This window comes from Corythoichthys intestinalis, chromosome 16 (genome assembly GCF_030265065.1).
Source record: "Corythoichthys intestinalis isolate RoL2023-P3 chromosome 16, ASM3026506v1, whole genome shotgun sequence".
Classification (NCBI taxonomy): Eukaryota; Metazoa; Chordata; class Actinopteri; order Syngnathiformes; family Syngnathidae; genus Corythoichthys; species Corythoichthys intestinalis.
Genome location: NC_080410.1, coordinates 34,684,038 through 34,708,545, shown reverse-complemented (window position 1 = coordinate 34,708,545; position 24,508 = coordinate 34,684,038). Strand labels below are relative to the sequence as shown.

Sequence of the window (24,508 nt, the reverse complement as noted above, 5' to 3'; positions counted from 1 at the left end):
TGGTCCAAAGAGCATGAGTGCCCTCAGGAGGAAACATTTCCTAGTTTGAATAGTGAAGAGTTCATTCATGATTACTATTTTAAAAATTAAAAGGATCATAGCTCCGGTTTTCCGTGGTCAATCGGTGCCAAATAAAAACTGGAAGAGAGGTTAAAAACCTTGCTTTCGAGTCATGTTGAGGGCAGCGCTCTATATCACAAACTTCATTTTTCACGGTGCTTTAAAGACACCACATGATTGAACAGGCTGCCATGAAGATAGAACAGCAAGCTTGCATCTGATTGGTATAATGGAGTCATGTGATTATTGTTGCGACGTCTCATCGGTGAAATCAGTAGCACTACCCCGGCAATACACCTGGCACGTCTCTACTCTTGGCATCGCTGGCAAAAAAATAAAAAAATAAAAATAAATGAATCTAATATGTAGAATAAAGAGGAAAAATGTGACGACTCCTGTGTAGCCCAAAGTTGCGTTTTTTTTCTTCACAAATCTACTCAAGTAAAAGGTATAGCTTAGTAAAACTACTCTTAGAATTACATTTTTCTCAAAAAGTTACTCAAGGAAATGTAACGCGCTACTACCCACCTCTGCTCATGAGCTAATCATTTTTGCTAGCATATTACACAAGTTGGCTAGGCTACTTTTCCTTGTTTTCCCTCCATCTCACAAAGCTAACATAGATGCTCATGCACACTTCAAATCTGTCTGGTATTACAGTTTAACATGTACATTTATCCACCGCTTAAATCTTCTTTTTCTTCTGATGCTTCTTCAGCATCATTTGAAGTGACGAAAGCTGGCTTTGAGTTATCATATAATATATTTGATTGGTGTTGACGGCGATAGGAGTCCAATCAAACTGGACTGGGGGCTGGCAGCAACCATTCCACCTGCCAACCCTCCCAGTCAAAATGGATTGGGTGTCTATCACCATCAAATGCAGCCAATGAGTTGGAGCAAGTTAAGTTATCTAGTTGTTGTTTTGTCACCCGTCACAGATGAGCTGACAGTGCCGCGCTACCGCACAGAAAAACCCTCCAAGTCGCCACCTCCGCCACCACCCAGACGCAGCTTCCCTTCTTCTCCCGGTCTGATCACCCGCAGCGGGGAGCCCCTCATTCCCGGGAAGTGTGTCAAGGTAACACATGTCTTGTCAAAACTCTCGTTTGTGAGGAATTTTAAAAATGCATACTTATCTTGCTTTCAGAAGTCTGACTCTGAGGAAGCGGAGAACCAAAAGCCACATGTAAAACTGAGGAGGACAGTGTCTGAAAACCCTCGTCCCGCATCCACGCCTCCTACTTTATCCGGGGACAAGGCAGACGCAGAACAGGAGAAAACTTCTGCCCAGTTAGAGGTGAGCTGTATTCATGAACAGATGTACTCGCCATGGTGAACACGTGTTTAAAGCGGCAGGTTCCTAATTTGATGTGGTCCACACAGATGGGGCCTCGTGTCTAACTTTTCTATAACCGACTGAGGTCCAACCCCCTCCAAATGTTCATATTCTTTGGTTCTCAAACTAAGTTGAGCACCTTGAAGGCTTAAAAGCGCTATATAAGTGAAAGCCCATTTACCCATTTTTGAACACTAAGTCCCCACTCCGAAATACTATACAATTACCATCATACCAGCCAACATGAAAATACAGTTGCGTAGTGGGCCAATATGCATGTTGCCTTCAAAGTGAATGTAGAAGCCTTATGCCTTTGTACAAGGGCTGGTCACAGTTTAGCACAGCAATCATGCTTTTGACCATTAGGTGTGCCCAAACTAAGGCTAGGTTCATACCGCAAGTCTTAATGCACAATTCAGTTTTGTTGTCATATCTGATTTTTGGGCGTGACGGTTCAAACTGCCTTTGTCCATTGAGCCCGTTCAAGTATTACCTATGTGCACTAATTCACAGTCCGACACGCGCTGAGCAAACTGACCCGCATGCGCAGAAGCATCAAAACAAATGACTCCAAATGCTGGCTCTACGTCATTCTAGGGCAGTGCTTCTCAATTATTTTCTGTTACGCCCCCATCCAAACTGTAAAAATACACTCACGTACATTTTTTACCATTTGATACTAAAAAATAAAATGTAATGAAAACAATAAAATAATAATAAATTCAAATTGATTAGCAACATTATGAGGACAATATGCCAAAAAATTTGACCGAAAAAACAAAACAGAATTGAAGAAAAATATTTTTGCTGCTCGCAGTATTAGCTCCTTTGCAATGTTTGCAATGGTGTGGTGTTAGTTTGCACTGAGCGAGCTAACAGTGCTCATTGGTTTACTGATGTAACGCTGACAAAGCGAGACGATTTTTGGCAATATTTGGCAGGTTTTCGCTAAAAACAGTGCTGTCAAATGTATTGCGTTAACGGGCAGTAATTTTCAAAATTAATCACGTTAAAATATTTGACGCATTTAACGCATGCGCGGAATGACCCGCTCATGCATTGCCTCAAACAGATTACAATGACGTCGTTTTTTGCACATTGAGAGCTAAGAGGCAGAGAAAGGCGCGTGGACACAGGCGTTCATTGGACCACGCTATTGATTGGCATAAGCTTCGGCAACTCCTTCACAACAAACATAAGTGTCATTTCATGAAAGCACAGCAAAAATAGTGTTCCCATCTCTAAAAAAAAATAATCTTCACAAAAAGAAAAGCGCTTCAATCTGTACTAATGAGGCCCTATTCTCACACAGTTAAACAACAATGCAAAGAGAACTGGCATTCCCAATCAAAATAGCTATGCAAAATACGCATAAAACTTGCTCAGACTTTAGACAAACTATTCAAACATTTCGCTTAGCTGTCGTTTAGCTCGACGAATACACTGGATGGCAAAATTTCATCACAATATACAAACTATCAGAGGTCTCGTACGTTGTTAAACCAGCACTCAAATGACCGTAAAGTAAAATAGATGGGAACTATGGTGTCAATTGAGGGACAAAACGCACCCATTGGCTTGATTTCTAAGTAATTTAAAACTCGCCATTGACACCTTGTGGTGTATTTCAATCACTACTTTACGTAGTTAAAGACACTGTGGAAGAACGCCAGGGAGTTCGTGTGATGTCACCACTCGGCGACGTCAACAATGGCAAGCTACTAGTTTATTTTTTGATTTAAAAATTTTAAAATTTTCAATTTTTTTTTATAATAAACAAATACAGTACTTATGTACAGTATGTTGAATGTATATATCCGTCATGTGTCTTATCTTTCCATTACAACAATAATTTACAGAAAAATATGGCATATTTTAGAGATGGTTTGAAATGCAATTAATTACGATTAATTAGTTTTTAAGCTGTGATTAACTCGATTAAAAATTTTAATCGTTTGACAGCCCTACTCAAAAACTATAAAGTGGCTTATCAACGACATTGGGGTCTAATGGCTTTTAAGTGACGTCTTAATTGATTTGGCTTCCTGCTGTCGCTACAAAGACCGGATGTGAGGGTGGTCGTTGTGACAATCCCAAGCCGAAAATGGCACTTCTCCGGCGGAAACGTGAGAACCGGAGAAGACAGTGGGTCGCCGAGTGAGCCCAGCCGGAAAACGGCGCATAGCTCTTCATAGCTCTTTGCTCTTGCTTGGTTCAAAAATACTGCGCGCACTCTGAAAATGAGAGCGTCACTGCCACCCACTGAGTGGATGTGCAAGTACACTTTATTCTAGTACGGCAAAAAAAAGTATGTTCCCCGAGGTCACATGCGCCACCCCAGCATCGCTCCGCACCCCACTATTTCAGAAGTACTGTTCTAGGGTGATCATATTTTGATTTCCAAGAAGCAGACACAAATAACAGACATCAACAATCCCTGTTTAGTCCGAAATTCAAAAGTTTGTATGGATTGATAGAACACATACGGTCAGTTTGCCCCAACTCTCAGCCATTTAAGCAGAAGAACAGAAAGAACAGAGCATTCTCAGGCATACTTTTTTTTCATTTGTTTATTTTATTTTATTTTTTTCATGACTGTAGTCAAGCCCGCCTACTGCCAGAAAGCTGAGTTCAAGCTAGGTGCTAATGTACAGCTCTATGAATTCCGCAGCCACATTCTGAAAAAATGTGGCCCAGATCGGATTTTGACCACATATGAAAGTGACCTAGATCGGATTTGAAATAGTCCACTTCTATGTGGCTTGTCCCGTTCAGCCTGGAAAAACACAAAAAAAATCTGATTTGTGCATTAAGACCTGCGGTATGAACCTAGCCTAAGATGCTTGGGATATTTGAGCATTATTATTATTAAAGCATCCATTGGGGCATCACAATACAATTCGCCATATGTTAAATCCATGACCATACACATCTGTATCGGTTTGATATCGGTGTCTGACCCATCGCGCTCAAAGGTTTATAGGCAGAAAAAAGAAGGGACCTTCCTAAAATGCTTAGAAAGGTATCAATTCATATATAATTTGTATCGGTTCAATACGGAAGGCAGCATTAATTCCCAATTACGGATCGTTCCTTATTTCAAGGGACATGGGGCAACCCTAGTGGACAGTTGTCCAATAATGACTTTTTAACCGATATCCCGATATTGTCCAAAAAAATACTCCAAATAACTTTGTCAATAGTAGACGTCCAATCTATTTGAAGACGGCAGATTTCATTTTTTCGCTGCCAATTACAATGGTACCTCACGTACAAACACCTCGACCTACAAACACCTACAATCCTTTTCACATCGAACGTAAAATTTGACGAGTCATTTCTCTGGACATATGCCGACATGCTCAAAATACGACGATTTACAACAGCGTCGTAATTTCATTGTTTTCCCCCCACGACAGATTTCTTGTGAGAGAAATCAACATGGTCCCAAGAAGGTTAGTGCAGGTGGTGCAAAAAAAAGGTGAAGCCTACCATTGAAATTAAAATGGAAATGATGGAAAATGTGTATGATCTCGACGGTCCTCCTCCGACTTCCGTTCACCAGTCTTCATAAATTAAGGTGACAGTTATTAGTATTCTAACATCGGGAAGGAAGTCGCCAGCTTCGTCGTGTTTTTAATCATTGATTTCAGAACTTGTGCAACACAACACAGCTACTGTCTGACGTAGCCGACGCCAGCAACAACAAAACATGAAAAACGAAAGTAAAAATTCTAATGCTCCTCTTTGTCTTTCAACAATCTGTTCAGGAACAGCATGCAAAACACAACAGCCATATTAGAACCTGATTTGTTAGATTATTATTATTATTATTCAAAAGATTTGTATTTATAATTCATTTGTTTCACTATGTGTAATTGATTATTAAGTATTTATGAAGGATTTAGCGGAGGTTTTTGGGGTGAGGAACAACATAATCGAATTATATTGTATTCTTATGGGAAAATCACGCTCGATATGCGACCATTTCGATTTACAATCTGGGTCCTGGAACGAATTAAATTAGTTTGTAGAGGTACCACTGTACTTTACATTCAAATGAATATGCAGTAATTTAGTATTAAAATAATTTTTTGAGTTAAAAAAACATGGTGGTACAGTATCGGCATCGGCCAATAACTACACAGTCGGGTGTCGGAATTTGTACCGGGAGCCCAAATATGGTATCAGTCCAATCCAGATACAGTATCTCGATACTTTTGACAACCCGAGTCAGTGGCAGTGAATAGAATAATCCCAAATCAATTCAAGCGCTTTCCTGGTTTATAGGGCAGTTGTATTCAACACATCATGTTGAGCGAGTGTCCCGTCAGAGATGTGCCCCATCGTTCTGCTTGGCTTCCTCGGCAAGAGATGCAGCATCGCTCGGAGGAGGACTTCAAACAGGAAGTGACTTTGCTCTTGACCGAGCAAGAGATGAGGGCACTCTCGCCCTCTGAGGCACAGGAGCTGAGCGGCGCCGCGGGTGTCATTTTGCAAACGCGCACCATCTCGACGCACTCCGCCGCGCTCTCAGAGGAGCACTTGAGCGAGCGCCCTCTACTGCTGCTCTTCAAAGAGGAAGCCACGCTCAAGGAGGCCTACAAGGTCCTACTTTATCTTTTGGAGGCGTCGCCTAAAAATAGATCCTCCGCCTGCTCAGGCCAGCTGGTGAAGGCTCTGAGGAGGGGGATAGAAACAGGGGAAGTGGTTATAAAATTCCAACTTGGCACCGACACCGAGAGTCCCGAGGGAGCCAAACCGGTAGAAGATGTCCGCCGGGGCGCCTATGAGAGGCTGGACAGCTTGGAGGAGACCATTCGGGAGTTGGAGAACACCTTGCTGGAGATCAGCGGAGGAGCCGAAACGTGCAGAAAGCCGCCGGTCCCGCCCAAGCCTTCGACGTCAAGAAAGGTTTTTTCCTCACGCCTCCTCACCCGATTCATTCTTTTCCTCATTTCCACTCTGAGGGGCCGCGGGGAACTTTTCACGCCTCTGATGTCTGCTCCCTCATTGGCTCAGAAAAGGAAAAGGGAGGGACAGACACCAGACTTCTCTTGCGCTGTAATTGGCTGTCGGCTTTCGGCCTGTATTCTCTCATCCCTCTCATACTGTAAACTGACAATAAAAAAAACACTTATTTTTTATTGTCGTTTCTTTGCTTCTCTATCAAAACACTTGATGATAGATGTCCTATCGTGTGGCGTCCAATCATCCTGCTGTGGATTTCAATGAGTTTATCGCTCAAATCTATTTGTAGTGTGAGGGTGGCACCGAATGAGTGTTCATGGCTGGGGTTATATAGGTATTATTACTATTAATATTGTTTTGTATTTTAGGTGGTCCCAACATTTTACTTCCCACCACAGACTGATTTCTAGAGGTGTGCGAAATTTCTGATTCTTAGATTATTCGCGATTCGGCCGTGGAAGATTCGAGAACGATTCACAAACATCCAAATTCCGATCATTGAAATATGTCAAGTAAAGCGGAAGTAAAACACACTCAGCGCGCCGCGCGGTCTTTGGGAGACAATGAGGAAGGAGCGAGAGTAGCTAAACATCATGCTTGTCATTACCCGGCCCCTCGGGTAATGCCAATGCTCAACTCACGGCTCTAGCTCAACTCATGCCGCGAGATACAAAAAAAAAAAAAACAACAACATACCTGACTGCTGCCGAAAGCTGCTACAAAGTACGTCCACAATACATAATGTTAAGGTAGATATCATATTTATATAGGACTAGATGTAGAATAGACTCGGTAGCGATAGCAGCACATGTAGAGAAAGCTAGATGCAGGCGCTAGTAAAGGGCCGCCATCTTAAAGCAGTAGACTTCCCTGCAAGGCTGTTGTAGCGAACCTTCCAAGCGAACCTAATTAACTTTTTATCTAAAATACTCCTAGATCGGTAAAATGTTGACTTGAATCTATCTTTAAAATAGTTTTAAAACTTTCACATGTCGAAAATAGACAAAAGGGAAATTATGGAATAACAGGAGCAATTTTAACAACTTTAACGGTTGATTGACAACATTAAATTAATTGAATGTAGTTTAAAGCTGCTGATACAGAATGGGGATTTGAGTATACATTGTATTATTTATTGTTTTTAACTGTTAACTTGATACTGAAATAGTCGTTTATTTAAGCCTGCGAGGCTTTTTTTTTTTTTTTTTTTTTTTTTTTTTAACAGTTTTTGTAACTAATGTACAAAACATTAGCAGCTAATAGCGGGCGGGGGGGGGGGGGGGTCATCAATAATCGATTTATAATCGAATCGTACCCTCTGAATCGTAATGGAATCGTTAGGTGCCCAAAGATTCCCACCTCTACTGATTTCATTGGTATATATAGTATATTTCTACTACGGCTGCAGCTATCGATTACATAATCGATTGATCTCTTGATTAATTAGTTTGAATAAAATCGCATTATGAACATTTAATGCGTTGCTGAAAACATTTTAGGAGAAGTTAAACAGAGGCTTGCTAAGATTGCACTTCCAAAAGAGCATTAAATGCGAATACAAAATAAAATTCCCGAGTGTTTAATATAAAAAAAATAAAAAATAAATTAAATGAATCAATTGAAATGCCTGATCTTAGCCCCAAACGGTGAAAAAAATAATTAATAAATGAGGATCAAAGTACAACCAAAGAACAATTGGCTAACTTACATGGCAAAAGTCCGCTAGCTTAAATGCTATAAAATGCTAACTTTTTTTTTTTTTACGATGCTCTTAAAAATTGTTCAAACACCTATTTCCACAAAAACTGCTAAATAAACCTCTTAACTAAATTACAAATGCATTCACAATCATTTTAGCTCAAACAAAAACTTATCCATATGTTGGTCGTAACAGGGAGCAGCTCGATCAGGCCATGTTAGCTGAAATAGCTCATATTCACTGTTGCCACTAGAGGGCAGTGTATCCTCCCAAATCAATCAAACTAAATGCAAACACTTTCAAAACAAAGCATTTAAAACGCCACTGTAATTTAATGAATCCTTGAAGCAGCAAAATTTGATTAGAAGCTTTTGTAATCGAATTACTCAAGTTAATCGATTAATCATTGTAGCAGTAATGTCTACAGTACAATATTTGCACAAACCCACATTTTTTAAATTAGAGTATCTTTTTTTACATGAAATATTGTAATTTAATATGGTTTCTCTATATCTGCAGCAGTCATTCAAGCGACTGTGTTCATCAATTAACTTTATTTGCTGTATTGGAAAATTTTGCTTCGACAAAAGTGCTGTGTTATTTAAAGATTCAGTTATTGAAACACAACCCACATTAATTTTTTAAACTACGTAGTTCAGTCTTTTGTAATTAATTATTGAATTTTTAAAATGTGTTCAAGTAGCATCTCTAGATGTAACATTTAAGTTCTAGAAAGTTGTTGATGTGTTTAGCTTTTTTCAGTGTTTTAAGTGGTAATGTGGTGGGTGACATTAACTGTTTGGTCAATGTAAAAACATCTCACTTTTAGAGCAACTCTGGTTCGTCTGTTATCATCAATGTACGCCAATGAGTTCATTAACTAACTCACTGCCAGCCAAGTTTACTGAGTTTGTATTGTGGTAGTTAGTAAAAGAAGGACATTTCATAGACTTCACTATCAGTTGACAGGAAACTGGGCAAGGGGCCGCTCTGTAGGGGGCCTATTTTCAAAAATTTAAAATTCAAATATTTTCAAAACCATAGCCGATACCGACCTAAAACCAAAACAGTCATCTCCCTTAGGCATATAGGAGTCTCGATGAGCAGCGGCATAACATTTTTTAAAGTTATTCCCTAATAAAAGGCTGATTAATTACTTTTTATAAAAGTATAACAAAACTTAAAATGGCTATAAAATTCTTAGATTTTACGCTAGATGCACAAAAATCCCCTATATTTTCAGGATCAATAGCAATATTTAACATGTTTTTGCCCAAAATAGCGACTTAATTTTATTTCGTGCAATTTTGACATAAATTTTCAACAGCTAATAAATCACTCAATTTTCACATCAGAAACTTAATACTTGAGGAAAGCATGCAGAATCATCTTAATTTTACTCAACAAAAGCAAATTTTGATTTTTTTTCTCTATACAATCACAACTTATTTAGGTTGAATTTCGATTTCACTATTACCTGAGCACGTCTTGCCGGCTGGCTATCTGGCCCTCGCCGTTTTTAGATTGAAATGTTACATAAGTTTTAACACGTTAAAGCCTTTTTTTGTGTGTATGGGCGTAGAAATGTCTAAATTACTTTTTTTTTTTTTTTTTTTTTTTTTCAAAAAAACGGGCAGTTGGCCAGAAATTACCTGATTAGTTGAATTAAAAGTTATGCTATTGTGTATGGATGCAAAATCCAACATGGCGGCCATCACAAAACAAAGAGCTTTTAAAGTTAAAAATTATTGTGAATAAATGTGTAAATCCCGGATTTTCTATAGATATTTACGTAAAACAGTCTAGATTCATGGTTAAAAGCAAAAAAAAAACAAAAAAAAACAGGCAGTTATCATTCATTTTACATAAATATTTCAAGCTAAAGTTACACATATTTTTTCACTTCATTTTTTTCACAATGTTTCAAAGTGCATGCATGGTGCTATTTTCATCTAATAATTACCTTGGATCCTCGACCAAATCACTCTCGAGAAATTCCTGCTTTCTTGTATGCACTATGTGTATGTGTATGGATGCAAAATCCGACATGGCGGCCATCACAAAACAAAGAGCTTTTTAAGTTAAAAATTCTTGTAAATAAATGCGTAAATCCCAGATTTTCTATAGATATTTACGTAAAACAGTCTAGATTCATGGTTAAAAGCAAAACAAAAACAAAAAAAAAACGGGCAGTTATCATTCATTTTACATAAATATTTCAAGCTAAAGTTACACTAATTTTTTCAATTCATTTTTTTCACAATGTTTCAAAGTGCATGCAAGGTGCTATTTTATCTAATAATTACCTTGAATCCTCGACCAAATCACTCTTGAGACACTCCTGCCTTCTTGTATGCACTAAAACTTTCGTCCTATTTCCACCTAAATCCGGCGTTAGAACACACCGTGTGTTTGAGTTTATCGCAGTGAAAGCTGCCACGGCACTCTGACTGGCCCGGCCCCCTACGGGAAGCCGTGGCGCAATGTCTTTAGGAGCTGCCTCGTCAACTGATAGTGAAGTCTAATTTATATTGAAAACACTCGTTTACGGCAATGGACGTATAATCCATTTGGACTGATCTAATGATTGCTTCCAGCCTCTCCCAGTCTAAAAGGATTGGACATCTATTGCTGTCAATGGCAGACAGTTAATACCCCTGAGAAAATGAATTGGGTTTCACTGGAGCCTATTGAAAAATGAGCAACTTCAACAGGCTTCACTGCCACTTGTGTTGACATGTAACACTATAGCAACATTCAAAGTGTCTGCCTCCCACTCTGCCATATTCTACTGTCACTCTCACAAATGCGACTCGGGATCTACTTTCCCATGGGCTCGGCCGAGGATTGCCAAGTTCTCTCGCGTTGTTTCGTCATGGCCGCGCTTGCCGTTGCATCACTCGCTACGCCATTGCTCCTTGGCGCTCTCCCGACGCCTACTACCGATTGTGTTGGAAGGCGAAAAAGATGTGGCGTGGCAGCTCGTGAAGTTCATTTTAGATTAACTCTGACACGGTGCCGACTTTCATACTGCTCCTCCTCCTTCTCCTCCTCTTTGCAGAGCAGGCAAAAATGCTCTCAGTCTGTTTTTAAGTAGAATTAGAGCTAATTGTGTGAAAAGAGATTCACTGATTCAACTCATTGGGCTTTATTTTCGTGGGCAGCGCATATGTGAGCCGGAGGGATGTAATGTTGGCTGAGAACTATTATATATATATATATATATATATAAATAAATATATATATATATATATTAGGGGTGTCAAACGATTAAAATTTTTAATCGAGTTAATTACAGCTTAAAAATTAATTAATCGCAATTAATCGCAATTCAAACCATCTATACAATATGCCATATTTTTCTGTAAATTATTGTTGGAATGGAAAGATAAGACACAAGATGGATATATCCATTCAACATACGGTACATAAGTACTGTATTTCTTTATTATTACAATAAATCAATAAGATGGCATTACCATTATTAACATTCTGTTGTAAAGCGATCCATGGATAGAAAGACTTGTATTTCTTAAAAGATAAATGTTAGCACAAGTTTTAGAAATTTTATATTAAAACCCCTCTTCATGTTTTTGTTTTAATAAAATTTGTAAAATTTTCAATCAAAAAATAAACTAGTAGCTCGCCATTGTTGATGTCAATAATTACTTACACAATGCTCATGGGTGCTGAAGCCTATAAAATCAGTCGCACCCAAGCGCCAGCAGAGGGAGCCAAAACTCCGAAAAACACAAGTACACATTTCACTGTGCTGTCATTTTAATCTGTTTGAGTTGAGCATTTGTGCGTTAATTGCGTCAAATATTTTAACGTGATTAATTTTAAAAATTAATTAACGCCCGTTAACGCGATAATTTTGACAGCCCTAATATATATAATATATATATATATAATATATATATACACAAAGAACTATTTAACTCGTTTGGCTGTCATTGACGGCGCTAGACGTCTATTTTATTCGCCCCTCCCAGTCAAAATGGATTGGACGTCCATCGCCGTCAATGGCAGCTAAACTAGGGCTGGCGTGACCAAGTAATTGATGATCAAATGAAACGTCTTCTATTTTAATAGCGAATAGTTTGAAAACATTGTTGACCTCAAAATAGTTCAAATCGTTTCTTTTTTTTTTTTGGCCTCTTTATGGCAATTTTTAATTTTTTTTATTTAAAGGTGGGATGTAGTAAATATTGTATAGTTTTGTTTTCGGGGGGGTTGTAATTATTCTTTTTCTGGACCAATGAAATTTTACATAGAAGTTTCCTTGGTTTTCACACTTCCTTCCAGCCAAAGTAACTTTCAAGGGTTAACTCATTGGCTGCCATTGATGATGATGGACACCCATTCCATTTGAAGTGGGAGGGTTGGCAGCAAATTAACACGCGTCCATTCGCTGCCACACTCCCACTTTAAATAGATTTGACGTCTAACAATGATAAACTCGGTTCAAGTCGCAGCAGAAGGATGATTGGACGTCTATCATCATTAATGGCACTGAAAGAGTTAAAGGGGTCAATTTCGCTCTATACACACTCATCTCTCGCCGATGTCTTTTCCAGGGAGGGAATGCCGCCCTGTGCAAAATCCCGCCGGCCCCGGCCTCCAAACTGAAACAGCTGCAGCAGCAGAACAGCACGGACAAGTACAAAAGCGGCAAGAGGGAGGACTTCCTGAAGGCCCAGCAGCAGGTACTGTATGCTCTATTCAGGGATGTGTGCATGATGTGGTGACTTCACCTGCATGGTATCTTTCCTACATGTTGTACAGTACTAGCCATAATTGTTGTGTCTTCAACATTTTTGGACATGCTCATTATTTGTCTTGCGCCTTCTGGGCAGGGGGCTTAACCCTCTAAGGTCAAGTGACTATTTTTATTTCTTTTATTTATTATTTTAAACTTTAATATCATTAATACTACCATCTTTTTCGGACTATAAGTCACACTTTTTTTATACTTTTGTTGAGCCTGCAACATATACTCAGGTGCAACTTCATCTTCGGAAATCTAAATCTGGCCGACCATTAAGTAAACATCAACAACAATCAACCGCCAGAGGGCGCTCTTGGCTTGTGTTTAAGACGTCAAGAAATGTTAGTGCTCTTACATTATTAACTATACAGTAACCCCTTGCTACTTAGCGCTTCAAACTTCACGCCCTCAGTCCATTGCGGATTTTTTTCTCAATTAAAAAAAAAAAATCCAGTATTTTAGCTTGTATGACTCATTATTATAGACTCCACCCTCAGTTGACAAGACAGCTCCCACAGACATTGCAAAATGCGTTCCGTAGGGGGCCGACCCAAGCAGAACGTTAAGTTGGTTTTCACTGTGAAAACTCACACACACGCTGCATTCTAACGCCGGGGTTTAGGTGGAAACAGGATGAAGGTTTTACTGCATACAAGCAAGCAAGAGTGTCTCAAGAGTGATTTGGTTGAGGATTCAAAGTAATTATTATATTAAATAGCACCATGCATGCATTTTGAAAGGTGGGAAAAAAAATGGATAAAATTTGTGTAATTGTGGCTTGAAATATTTACATAAAATGAATGATAAGTGCCCGTTTTTTGCTTTTAACCAAGAATCTAGACGTTTTACATTCATATCTATAGAAATACCGCAATTTAAGCATTTATTTACAAGAATTTTCAACTTCAAAAGCTCTTTGTTTTATGACGGCCGTCATGTTGGATTTTGTGCATCTACGTAGACAGTAGCGGAATTCAACCTAAATAAGTTGTGATTGTATAAAGAAAAAATGCAAATTTTGCTTTTGTCGAATAAAATTAAGATGATTCTGCTTTCCTCAAGTATTAAGTTTCTGATGTGAAAATTGAGTGATTTATTAGCTGTTGAAAACTTGCACTAAATTAAAAAATTAAGTCGATATTTCGGGCAAAAACTGGTATGACATGTTAAATATTTCTATTGATCCTGAAAATATAGGTGATTATCTCTGCATTTGGTGATTTTTGTGCATCTAGCGTAAAATCAACAGAATTTTATAGCTATTTTAAGTTTTGTTATACTTACAGTGGGGAGAACAAGTATTTGATACACTGCCAATGGGAAAGCCCATTATTATTCGGGATTTTATTAGAGAATGACTTTGAATTTTTTGGTGCGGCTGCTCATGGAGACTGCTATTTGCCAAAGGGAAGTGCCTGTTTTGGTTTTAGGTCGATAGCAGCTTTGGTTTTGAAAATATTAGAATTTTAAGTTTTTGAAAATAGGCCCCCTACTGATCGTCCCCGTGTCTCGTCAACTGAAAGTGAAGTCTATGTAATTCTATTGTAATGTAATCTAACCTTTTTCATATATATATATTTCATTTTCAGTGCATAAAATCATTTAGAAAAATACTAGTATACATATACATACTGTATAAGAGTATTTTGTTTTCAATTAAAAACATGTCTTATATGTATTTCACACATTATATATATATATATATATATATATATATATATATATATATATATATATATATATATATATATATTAGGGCTGTCAAAATTATCGCGTTAACGCGTGGTAACTAATTTTTTAAATTAATCACGTTAAAATATTTGACGCAATTAACGCACATGTCCTGCTCAGAAAGTATTCTGCCTTTTGGTAAGTTTTACAGCAAGGCTTTTTGTCCTGTCCAACAGCGAACTCTTGTGGTCGCTTAGCGACATGGTTTATTGCTTTCTTGCCAGTTCATTATGGCTGCACGACGTCTCAGGCTGATAATGTTGTGCTTATATGATCCTTGGACAAGATTTGTCCGTAAGTATGGTTGTTGTAAAGAATGTACATATTATGTTAGTAAGCGAAATGTTATATTTTTTGTATGAGACGCTTTTTGTTTATGTTTAGTGAACCTGTATAGCGTGCTAAGCTAACGTTGTTGCTAATGCAATGCTTGTGTACTTTTATTTTGTAGTTTTACGACGGTCTAAAGAGGACAATGGTTTGAGGCCATTTTATTAATAAATCAGATGAAAAAGGAAGAAGTCTAATTATTAAGGCGTCGTTCACTAGCTGTCTAGCTTTGGAAAAAGTAGACGCTTCGGAGTGAGGACAGCATAGACAGATTTAAATGACAGTAGAGTGAAATGCCCACTACAGTCCTTATGTACCGTATGTTGAATGTATATATCCATCTTGTGTCTTATCTTTCCACTCCAACAATTTATTTTACAGAATATATATATAATTTACAGAAAAATATGGCATATTTTAGAGATGGTTTGAATTGCGATTAATTGTGATTAATTACGATTAATTAATTTTTAAGCTGTAATTAACTTGATTAAAAATTTTAATCGTTTGACAGCCCTTATATATATATATATATATATATATATATATATATATATATATACTGTATATGTGTGTGTGTATGTGTGTAAATAAGCTCCACCTCTACTTTGCTTCTACATTGTCGATTTTTGCAGGGTCCCTCTTAACCGCGAAAAACGAGGGATCACTGTATTTATATCTGACCAGACCAGTGGCCTATACTACGAAGCCAGTTTTCTGGCTTAGCAGGGTAACGTCGAGAGTAACTTCATCACGTGCGACCTAAGTTCGCAGCTAAGCGAGACTACGAAAGGTGGATATGTTGGAACCAAGAAGTGTTGCCATGGCAACACACGCCACACGCCAAACCTGGTCGTCTCAGAGTTAGACCTTGCTTAACCCCAGAATTCTAATTAACCACGCTATAATTAAACAGCACTCCTCCGCGGACGTGTCCTCCCGACAATGACAGCGTACCTGGACGACCCATACGACATTGGCGCGCGGATTGTGAGGGGCTCTCTTCGGAGTGCACGGGTTTTTGGAGACCGCCAGAATCCGCTGGCGTACCCGGAAGATGTTCTCCATGAAAGATTTTCAGCTGAGGGAATTCTTTACCTGTGCCAACTGATCGAGGTGGACGTCACTATAATGTAACCCGCCGAAGTCAGGCCCTCACAAACGGGCAGATTGTGTGCCTCTCCGTGCGCTCTTTCGCCAGGGACAATATATGCATTCCAATGGTGATGCTGAACATCTGCGTAAGAACACTGTATGCCATGCGATTCGAAGTGGGGTATGGAAACGCTTCAAATTGATCGTTGAAATTGCTGAATGTAAACGAATGCGGAGCTTTGCTCTCATATACAAGAAATATATTTAACGAACTTTTCCAGCGTTATTTCGTTGTGTAAATGAGTTAATAATAACCATAGAAATATGTAGACTATTTAAACATTGAGAAAACTTGCGTTTTTTTCTGCCAACTCGAAGAGATTAAATTAAATGTCAAATCCACTGATAGGACAGACGCACAAATTTAAAAGATATAAATGTTTATTGAATACTCATCTTACAGTCTTGTTTAACTGTGAAAATTCGTTACAAAAGACGGGCTTTAATTCACGCAACAACGCATGGCATCCCCGCATTTCCTTCTTCTCCTGAGTCCTCACAAAGATAACATAAAATTATGGAGGGGAGGGGTCGGGTCGGGCTCGGGCCTGCAAATAAAGTTAATTGATCGGGCTCGGGTCGGGCTTGATTTTTTAGGCCCAAACTAAGGGAAAAAAAAAAAAGGACATACGTATTCATACAGTCAATGGGACTAAACATACAATTATCCTGCTTCATGTGATGATGTGCGATAAATTATTTCTTACTGTTAACGTACCAAATCTTATTTTATTGTCCTGACAGCAGGCTTTATTTCTTTGCATGGACATAAGTAAACTGGCATATTGACGCATTCACAAATCACACGATCGGTAAATTCGCTGTCAACAGACCCGTTGCGTTCTACTCGCTGAAACGGTGTTCGATTTCGCAGTGAGGGTGGATTTTAATTTCTCATAACTCCGTATGATCATCGCGCATTCCTCCTCCGTGAAGTAAGGTGCCCGTGCCATCGTCACAAGTAGTGTTTGACTCTGGTCTCCGCCCCCTTTTATGTGAACGCGCAGTAACTCTGACTGGGTTGACACAGGTTCGACTAATCAACCTCATAATCAGCGTCGTAGCACCGACCGACCACAAACTAGACAACCAGGTTTTGTCAACTCCGGTTACCCGCTGGTAAACTGGATTACTTCTGGGGAGGTTGAACTCAGTTCGTAGTATAGGCCACAGTATGATAATGATTACAAAAGATAAATAAATAAATGAAGTTCTATGTACCTTATCATTTTTATTATTTGATTTTGCATGCCAAGTCTTGTGGGCCTCAGAAAGCTTCCTACTGTATTGTACTTTACTACAGTGTATTTCTCGTGCATTCCTACGTATATTTATGGCAATAGCTCCTGCAAACAAGTCTGCTAACGTTGTTTATTTTGAATGCAAATGTAAGGAGGCTGGAGTTGGAGTGTTCCTGAATGTTTTAAGTTAGACAAAGTAGCTACAGAAATCTTAAATTACCTCCGGAGCCACGTGACGGAAGATATGTGGCCTGAGCGGAAAACTGCGAGTTTTAGAAGCTAGCTGGACACAACTTGATCACTAGGAAGTTGTAACCGAAACCAGGAGCTAATGTTAGCTAAACTAACAGGCTCGTCGGTGTGCGGTGTACTAGAGAAAACCGTGAGTTAAAGACCGTGCATATGCTACGAAAGTTGAAGAAAGCTGACAAAGCGGCCGTTTGTTTTTGCTGAAGTAACAGTAGATATTACGTTTGAGCTACTTAGCAACAAATGGCGGACAACTTGACTGTATTTTCCTTCAAAAATTTGATTCTTTTGGACTAGTTCGACTTATACTCCGAAGCGACCTATAGTCCAGAAAATACGGTATTTATTATTGCTTCTTATATTGTTTTTCATTATTGACTACATTGATAAATTAATCAAATTCTAATAAAAACTCAATTTGCTAGCAATGCAGTTTCTAGAGAAATGGCCCTTCTGGTTGAATTTTGAGACGTCCCTGGGTCAATTCCTGCTAATTTTAGGTCACTTATTATTGATGGTAATTGCTGTCAATGACAGCCAAAGCTTTAATGACTAAGTAATCTTTTTCTGACGTCACACGGTAAGCATCCCCGAGAGGCATTTGGCTCCACAATTAGTTTAAAGCGTCCGTGCGCTTTCTTTTCAAAAGGAGACAAAAAGAGCAATGGCGAGCTGTGAGACGGCGTCATGCTGAAATAATGAGATTAATTTGGCTTTCATGAGACAAGTATGAGAATCTGCTTGGCTCTCGGCGAGGCTGCCGGGCGTCAATTGCGGTAGGCGGAAGCTCGGGACAGAATGGAGAGGAAATAGCTGGGAAGCAAAGAGACAAGAGATGATCATCATCGTCGTCGTCATCCCGGATAATCAGAGAGTGATGAGGAGGCGCCGTTGGGATTTCTACCAATCCCGTCTCAATCTCAGGCCACCGCAGCTCCTTGTGATGCTAATGAATCTTTATTTTTCCCCTCTCTTAAATGTAAAAAAATCCTTGAAAGTTTATCACAAGTAGACGTCCAATCCATTTGAAGTGGAAGGGTTGGCAGTGAATGACCAGGCGTGCTGTGCCACCCTCAAATGAGTTAAATTTGCAGACAAGGAGTAAAACAGGAAAGAAAATGTCCTTGGCAGTAGCACCCAGACCTACCATTTTAGTCCAAATGTGTTTTCAAACAGTGTCATCTAGTGGTGTATCGCCTCATTACATGTGGTTGTGCTGTGGTTATTTTGCATATTTTAATGCGTTCTCGTCATTAAAAGTCAAAATAAAATCATGTGTCGATGGCGCCACGCCTGTCGCACATGCTGATGTCCGCCTGAAATAATGTATCCTCTGCTTGTTCTGCCCTTCCTCTCCCGTCCTCCCTGTGGTGGCGTGACCCCCACCCCCACCCCGGTCAACGCACGATAACCCCTCATCCCGCAACAGTGAGCATGCACGCGCAGGCGACTTCAACTTTGTCGGACTTTATCACGGTTCCCCGTCCTCGTCGATCACGTGTCCCGCTCTGACCCGAAGGGAGCCGCCCTTGGCGCGGATTCGGGCGTCCGCCGCAGGAGGGCGGAGGGTCCCGCGCTGAGGGCGTCGCCCGGCCAGGCCAAGGCGCTGCTGGCCAGCCTGTCGGCCGCTGGCCTGAGCGCCGAAGCCCTGCTGCTGTCCTCCGCCCTGCGCCGGCACCGCCTCCTCCGCGAGCAGCAGCAACGGGCATCCGCGTCCTCCCTGCCCTCGCCGGGCAGCCGCTCCCCGTCGCCCGCCTCCTCCTCCTCGCAGACGCCCAGCGCCACCCTGTCGTCATCCTCCTCGCCCACCACGCCCGTCTTGTCGCCGTGTTCGCCCACATCGCCCACTTCGTCCAAGGCCGGTCTGGAGGGGCTTAAGAATGGACAGTAAGGGCAAAAATGGCAGAATTCCCTTTTTTGGACCACTCTCGCGTTGTTCCGTCGGGTGAAATATTAGGACCAAACAAAGAAAAATATGACTAGGAAATTGAAATATTATGGGAATAAAATCGTAATGTTTCGTAATATATTGAGAAAAAAGTCGTGATGAGACGAAATTCATAATATTATGAAGAAAGAGTAACAAGATTAGTCATTGTATTGGGTATTGCAGTGAATTTAGTTAAATTAGCTACTACATTCTTTGCAAAGCATTTCGCCAATTAGGTTAAAATCAACAATACTGAGAGCATCTCTTGAGGCTGTATATTAGAATGTTTGGTAAAATTACAGAACATTACGACTTTTTTTTCACATGATATTACGACTTTATTCCTGTAGCACTACATTTTTCTCTTAATTTTTATTTGTTGGTCCTTAATACCTCATCGTAGTTCCTGAAGTCCGTTAGGGGAACTTTACACCCCGACGCACAAAACTGGACCTTTCCCACCTTAATAAGCTGATCCTGTTTTAACTCATTGGCTGCCATTGACAGTTTGTACACTGGTAAATTTGGCATATTACCGCTTATTACACTCTTCTAATTGTTTTAATGTTATTTAATGAATTAGCTGCCATTAAAGGTAATAGACGGCCAATACATTTTGATTGTGAGAGGGCGAATGAACGTTCGTTCATTTACTCCGTCCGAGTCAAAATGGATTGGCTGTCTATCACTGTCCATGGCATTTAGGCATGATCATTCAAAGCCAGCTTTTCCAGTTTTAATAGATTGGAAATCTTTTGCCGTCAATGGCAGTCAATAAGTTAAAACGTAGATGCAATAATCACCACGCGAGTCCTCTCAGCATGCAGGTGCACCTCAATACATTTGAATAGGGCTGGGTGACATGGCCTCAAAATAAACTGACCCACCCCCGACCCCCGTTGAAAACATCTAAAAGTGCAAAACCCCCTTTATTAATGTTAAATATAAACTTTTTCTCTCCCTATTTGTACTGTCAGCCCCTAAATACAAAGTAATTACTAAAGCTGGGAAAAAAATATCTGGCGATATATCGTGATCCTTTATGTCCCAATACCCAGTATCGATATTTTTTTCTGATTATCGATACTGTCGATACTACCGGCCACAAACCTACAAACTATAGATGTCCCGATCCAGTCACTCTCAGTCCTGCTGCTTTTCTTGGTCTGCAGTGCGCTGGAGTTTGCTTGTTAAAGTTAATGATTAGGGTTGTTCCGATCATGTTTTTTTGCTCCCGATCCGATCCCGATCGTTTTAGTATGAGTATCTGCCGATCCCGATATTTCCCGATCCGATTGCTTTTTTTTGCTCCCAATTCAATTCAAATCATTCCCGATAATATTTCCTGATCATATACATTTTGGCAATGCATTAAGAAAAAAATTAATAAAACTCGGACGAATATATACATTCAACATACAGTACATAAGTACTGTATTTGTTTATTATGAGTATAAATCCTCAAGATGGCATTTGCATTATTTACATTCTTTCTGTGAGAGGAATCCACGGATAGAAAGACTTGTGACTTTGTATATTGTGACTAAATATTGCCATCTAGTGTATTTGTTGAGATTTCAGTAAATGATACTGTAGCCATGCCCAAATGCATGATGGGAAGTGGAACCATGACTGTGCGTAGTGCTACCAATAGATATATCTTCTCTGCGTTGGGAAATAACATAAGGTGTTAAGAAAAAGATCAATTGCTACCTTGCTTCCCCACATTGCTTCCCATGATATTTCTAATCGTAGGGAGAGGGATCGTAAGGCTTTAGCCAATTAAAGGCTCCAAAGGCTGCCAAAATTCACTCTGCTCATTTTATGCTGCCTTTTATCTCTATATAGGTAAAATGGCGCCATTACAGATTGAGCGCGACAATGAGTGAGTGGGTCGTGCAGTGCATGCATGAAATGCGTTAAATATTTTAACGTGATACATCTTTTAAAAAATTAATTAACGTCGTTATCGGGATAAATTTGATAACCCTACCTTAAGCCTAAACTGAAGACTCTGGATGAGTGTAACATATTATGTCTGTAACATTAAATACAATTTGAAAACGATTTAATTAAATTTTTTTTTTTTTTTTTTTTTTTAAAAGGCATGGCCGATTTTTTTTTTTTTTGCCGATTCCAATACTTTGAAAATGACGTGATCGGACCCGATCCATCGCGATCGATCGGGACATCTCTATTAACGATGATTGACAAGCGTTGAAGCTTTGATCTAACCAGAGAAGTCTAGGAGAGCTACCTTGAAAGACGCCAATGTGTCAATCATCGTTGAGCTTGTTAACTCAACTCATCGTGTGTGTGTGTAAGTGTTCTCAGCAGCATGAGCAGATTTGAGTCGACTGAGTAGATGAAGCATTGAATACAAGTATTTTTCTACGTTATTCTTGTTTATAAATAATTCAGTGGGACAGGAACATGTTTAAAACTTTTTTTTTTTCGGTATAGGATCGGGACTCTATATCGGCAGATTCTCAAAATCAGGTGACTCGGACTCGGGTCCTAAAATAAGCGATCGGGGCATCCCTACAACAAACCGTTCAAATCTGCCAAACCGCTAAAGGGCAACACTGTGCTACTGCAGCTAACAACGTCCCAATAAAGAGACAATGATGAATGAAAGAAATGGCTGTTATATTGCACATTTGAGTTTAGGTTACATGTTCTTTAAGATGTGAAGTGCTTTAAATAGTTTTTGGTCTATTTTGCACAGGAACAGTTCCTGCAACAGTTAATGCACTTTTCAATGTAAAAAAAGAATAAATGTAAAATGGCATCTAGTTTAAACGGAGATGCATACCTCTGTGTTTTCATACATTTTATAAAAGTTAATATGTTGCCATAGCTGGAGTATTGCATTACGTATCGTATCGCCACAAAGGTGTTAGGATACGGATCGGATCGTGACAAAAGCGGATCCTCCCAGCCTTAGTAATTATAAAGTAATCTATTGAATAACTGGGTACCAGATTTTCTTTACCAACCAAAAAAATCTAATTGAATATTTTGTAATGTTTCAAATCGAAAAGGATTCATATATTAGATTTTTTTTTTAATTTAGTGGGGGGGGGGGGGGATCAAGATATCATCATCATCAAGGTACAAGCATGTTAAGTTAAAAGCATAGTGACTGAATGAATTAAACCATTTCAGTTAAACAGAACCAAAAAAGTCAAGGCACCTTTGTACTTGTCATATTGTGATTCCAAAATGACTTAACATTTTATACTTGCTTATTTGATATTTGGAGATTTCATTCTGCCATGTTCAAATGTCTTGATGTGTACATGCATACCTGCGTGCGTGAATGTCATTTTAAAAGCTATTTGGTATTTGAACCTAAGCTGAAGTGGTGCTGTTTACGTGATTCTTTGACAGGCAAAAGTATTGAGTTTGACCCTTTAAAAATGTTAGTACAAAAAAGACCCCTACTTTCGAAATTATTCATCTAGGCAAAAAGTTTTTTGAAACTCTCATTTATAATGTTACTGATGCACAAAGGCATTTTTCATTTTTTTTTCTTGTTTTTTTTCCTCATCTAATGTTAGGCAGCAGCACATCTTTAGACGAAGCTACAACTACACAAAGTAAAAATATACGACTATATATAAAGATGACTTCTATGTAGAAATATTTATTCTTAGTTTTATACATAAAGACAATCATTGGCATTATCGCAACTCCACCTAGCTTCTCCAAAGACACCAAGCCCTGTTTGTATTCACATTATATGATCATTAACCCTGTATAGGGCACTCGATGGCTGCTATTGACGGCGCTAGACGTCCACTCCATTTGGATTATTTGCTGCCAACCTCCTGCTTCAAATGGATTGGATATATATCGCTGTCACTGGCAGTCAATAAGGTAATTACAACTTAATGACAAGGCACAACATGATTTCGTAACTAAACCTGGTTTGGTTTCAACCCGCACAGTTTGACTTTTATTTCCTTATGCACAAGAACCCTTTATAGACCCCCACCTTTGAAGCCTTAGCCTGAACACTGTCATTTTAGGGTGCAACGGTAATAGCGGTAAAATCTTTTAGGACAGTTGGACACAATGCGGAAAAGTGCTACGCTACCTCAAAAATGGCGTCCATATTTGTGGATATCACATTTTGGACCATGTTGGCCACACTAAATGTTAATATTGTGGCCTACATGAATATGTGATGTCTAGATATGTGGACACCAGTCTTGGGGGGTTTTAAACATTGAATTAGAGGTTGACTGATACGGAATTTTCAACAACAAAAAAATCAACCGATTGACGATATTTGAGGCCACGATTCTTTTTTAAAGCACGGTAATGAAAGGCAATTGAAATACACACTATTAAATATATATTTTAAAAGTAGAGTTGTCTGATAATGACTTTTTAACCGATATCCCGATATTGTCCAACTTCAAATATCCGATAACAATATCAAACCGATACTGATATATGCGCTTGTGGACTTAACATAGTATGGCTAATTGTTTTGTGATCACCCACTGGATGCTTTAATAATGATAAATGTAACAACTTCAAGGTTATCCAAATAAGCATTCTGTGAAAGATAAGAGAACAACTGACGTTATGGGAAAAAGTGCCTATATTGCACCACTATATATATTGAAATCAAAATAGTGCAAATAGAAGTCTTTTGGATGAAGTGCAAGTGCCAATAAGGCACTGATTCTGTCTTCAATGTGTATTTGGGTACACAAATGAACAGATAGCGAACAAATTGGGCTCTAAAGAGAAGTCAGACGCTGGATTAAAGTTGAATTGGCTTTACTGTGGTCCTCTTTCTTTTCTTTTTTTGTGAAATTGAAAAGAACAAAACATTGCGTCAATAATACGAAATAAATTCACAAAGCACACACCAGGTGTCAATTTGATTAGCAACTGGTAGTAAAGCTTGCAAGCAAGAAAAAAATGTAACCACATTTTACAAAAAATGCAAACAAAATATACTGTATACATCTCCAATATACTACACAAATCTCATAGATACAAAACACAGGAA

At 39.1% G+C, this 24,508-nt stretch overlaps 1 protein-coding gene across 10 annotated transcripts in view; it reads left to right on the top strand.

Moving 5' to 3' along the window:
* The window catches only part of srcin1a (SRC kinase signaling inhibitor 1a), a 255,777-nt gene extending 234,224 nt beyond the window's left edge, over window positions 1-21,553 (top strand). For 8 of the 10 annotated variants that reach the window (XM_057817362.1, XM_057817364.1, XM_057817358.1 and 5 more), the window contains 3 exons: window positions 1,002-1,141; window positions 1,211-1,360; window positions 5,690-7,474. In XM_057817362.1, coding sequence (XP_057673345.1) covers window positions 1,002-1,141; window positions 1,211-1,360; window positions 5,690-6,634 — 1,235 coding nt within the window. In that variant the 3' untranslated portion in view covers window positions 6,635-7,474. Of the gene's footprint in view, window positions 1-1,001; window positions 1,142-1,210; window positions 1,361-5,689; window positions 7,475-12,649; window positions 12,779-18,975 lie in introns of those variants that run through there. The other 2 variants (XM_057817366.1, XM_057817368.1) reach the window with 2 other exon arrangements.
* Window positions 21,554-24,508: the final 2,955 nt, after the last annotated feature.